The sequence below is a fragment of the Penaeus chinensis genome, chromosome 9, assembly GCF_019202785.1.
Source record: "Penaeus chinensis breed Huanghai No. 1 chromosome 9, ASM1920278v2, whole genome shotgun sequence".
In the NCBI taxonomy this organism is placed as follows: Eukaryota; Metazoa; Arthropoda; class Malacostraca; order Decapoda; family Penaeidae; genus Penaeus; species Penaeus chinensis.
The window spans coordinates 11,940,097-11,942,596 of record NC_061827.1 but is presented as its reverse complement, the minus strand read 5'-3'; the positions used below and the strand labels follow the sequence as shown (position 1 = coordinate 11,942,596).

At 46.6% G+C, this 2,500-nt stretch overlaps 1 protein-coding gene across 1 annotated transcript in view; it reads right to left on the bottom strand.

The window, feature by feature from the left end:
- Positions 1-2,500, bottom strand: part of LOC125028656 (microtubule-associated protein futsch-like) — a 91,988-nt gene that overhangs the window by 9,166 nt on the left and 80,322 nt on the right. The window contains exon 6 of the mRNA XM_047618130.1: positions 378-562. Within this exon, the coding sequence (XP_047474086.1) occupies positions 378-562 (185 nt within the window). The remainder of the gene's footprint in view (positions 1-377; positions 563-2,500) is intronic.

Sequence of the window (2,500 nt, the reverse complement as noted above, 5' to 3'; positions counted from 1 at the left end):
CAACACACAGTCAATCACACAAAACAGCGAAACAACATAAGATATCAAACAATATACAACCAAAGTAAGACAAAAAAACAAAACAAAAAATAAAACGAAAAACGATCAATCAGAAACACAGATTGACACAGCGAAACAGATAGCCAGGCGATCGCAGCCTAAGAGACAGAAAGAACAAAATACAGACACACACACAGACACACACACAACCAAACAGAAACACGCACACAAACGCACAACCAAACAGAAACACACGCACACAAACGCACAACCAAACAGACCAACAAACAACCACACACATAGACCATTACAACCGAGCAGACAGACAGACAGATGAACACACGCCCGACACAGACGCCCACTCCATCACTACTTACGGATCGGATCGGTTCCTCTTGGTGTCGACGGCGGCGAGGTCACGGCACTGCACGACGCGGACCTCGAGCTGGCCCTCCTTGTAGTTGTACTGGAGGCCGAGCTCGATCTCGCCCTTGACGACCACAGTGCCGTAGCGACCCTCGGCGCCCGCGGAACACACCGAAGCCATACTCTCGCTCCGGGACTGTCGGGGAAGAGGCAAAGGAGATAAGATAGGCGGAAACAATGGGAGATGATCAAATCACAATCGGTGAAGGAAGGGCGGAGGGAGGGAGGGAGGGAGGGAGGGAGGGAGGGAGGGAGGAAAGACGGAGGGGAGAAGGGGAGGGAGGGAGGGGAGAGGAAGAGGGAGGGAGGGGAGAGGGAGGGAGGAAAGACGGAGGGGAGAAGGGGAGGGAGGGAGGGAAGACGGAGGGGAGAGGGGGAGGGAGGGAGGGGAGAGGGAGAGGGAGAGGGAGAGGGAGAGGGAGAGGGAGAGGGGGAGGGAGGGAGGGAGGGAGGGAGGGAGGGAGGAAAGACGGAGGGGAGAAGGGGAGGGAGGGAGGGGAGAGGGAGGGGAGAGGGAGAGGGAGGGAGGGGAGAGGGAGGGAGGGAAGACGGAGGGGAGAGGGGGGGGGAGGGAGGGGAGAGGGAGGGAGGGAAGACGGAGGGGAGAGGGGGAGGGAGGGAGGGGAGAGGGAGAGGGAGAGGGAGAGGGAGAGGGGGAGGGAGGGAGGGGAGAGGGAGAGGGAGGGAGGGAAGACGGAGGGGAGAAGGGGAGGGAGGGAGGGAGGGGGGGAGGGAGGGAGGGAAGACGGAGGAGAGAGGGGGAGGGAGGGAGGGAAGACGGAGGAGAGAGGGAGACAGGGAGGGGTAGGGGGAGAGGGTGGGGAGGGGAAAGGGGAGAGAGGAGAGGGCAAAAGGGGAAAGCACATACATATACCACATAAATACAGTAATTAAAGAGCAAGGCGTTTATATGCCCGAACAACGTGCACTCTACGGGTTATCTCAGACGCGAGGGGAGAGAAGAGAAAGAGAATCATAAAACAAGAAAAGAAAATAGAGTAAAGAGAGGAAGAGGAAGAAGAACAGACGACCTTCGAAGAGCACAGCCAAGCCTCAGGTGCGAAAGAGGTCGTATTAAAGTCGTACATTCTCTTAAGGAAATAGAAATGCTGAAAGTCTATACACACTAAATATTGTCAAATGTGAAGGGGGAGAAGGAAAAGATATTAATTACATGGAGAATAATTAACTTATGGCACAACTGGTTATGACGATAGCAAGATGAGATTGTATATTAACAACAACAAAAAAAAAATAATAATGATAATAATGACTACCATTGATAATAACTGTAACAATAATAATAACAAAATAACGACGATAATAATAGATATAATAACAATAATAATAATAATAATAATAATAATAATAATAATGATAATAATAATACCAATAATGATCATAACACAAATAATAATGATAATAATAATAATAATGGTATTAGGAATAACAATAACCACAATAACAAATAAAATATAAAAACAAAAATGACAACAAAGACGCACAACAAAATACCCTCACAAATACCCCCCTCCGTCCCCCCCCCCACCTCGATACCAAGCCACAACAGACCAGGAAGTATTTCGGGAAAAAAAAACAACAAACAAACAAACACATAAACAGAGAAACAGAGACACAAAAAAAAAAAAAAAAAAAAAAAAGACGCGTGCGAGACCACGCCCCCCCCCCCCCCCCCCCCCCCGCCATCAACAAGTGGTCTTCGTAAGTCTAAATTCTTCGTAAAATTTGTTGTTGTTATTATTTTATCTCATTTTATTTAATTATTTATATCTTTATTTGTTTATTGTGAATCTCGAGTTGTCTTCTTTATCTACGATTTCCATTGTCTTCCTTATTTTTTCTTTTTTCTTTCTTCTTCCTTCTTATTTTTCTTATTTTCGTTCTTTCTCCTCCTCCTATCCCCCTTCTTTCTTCTTCTTCATTATCTTCTACTTTCTCCACTTCCTTCATTCTTCTCCATCTTCATCTTTTTCTTTTCTTATTTCTTCTTGTTCGACCACTACATTTTTTCTCCCTCTCTTTTTCCTTTCTTGATTTTGGCCTTAATTAATAT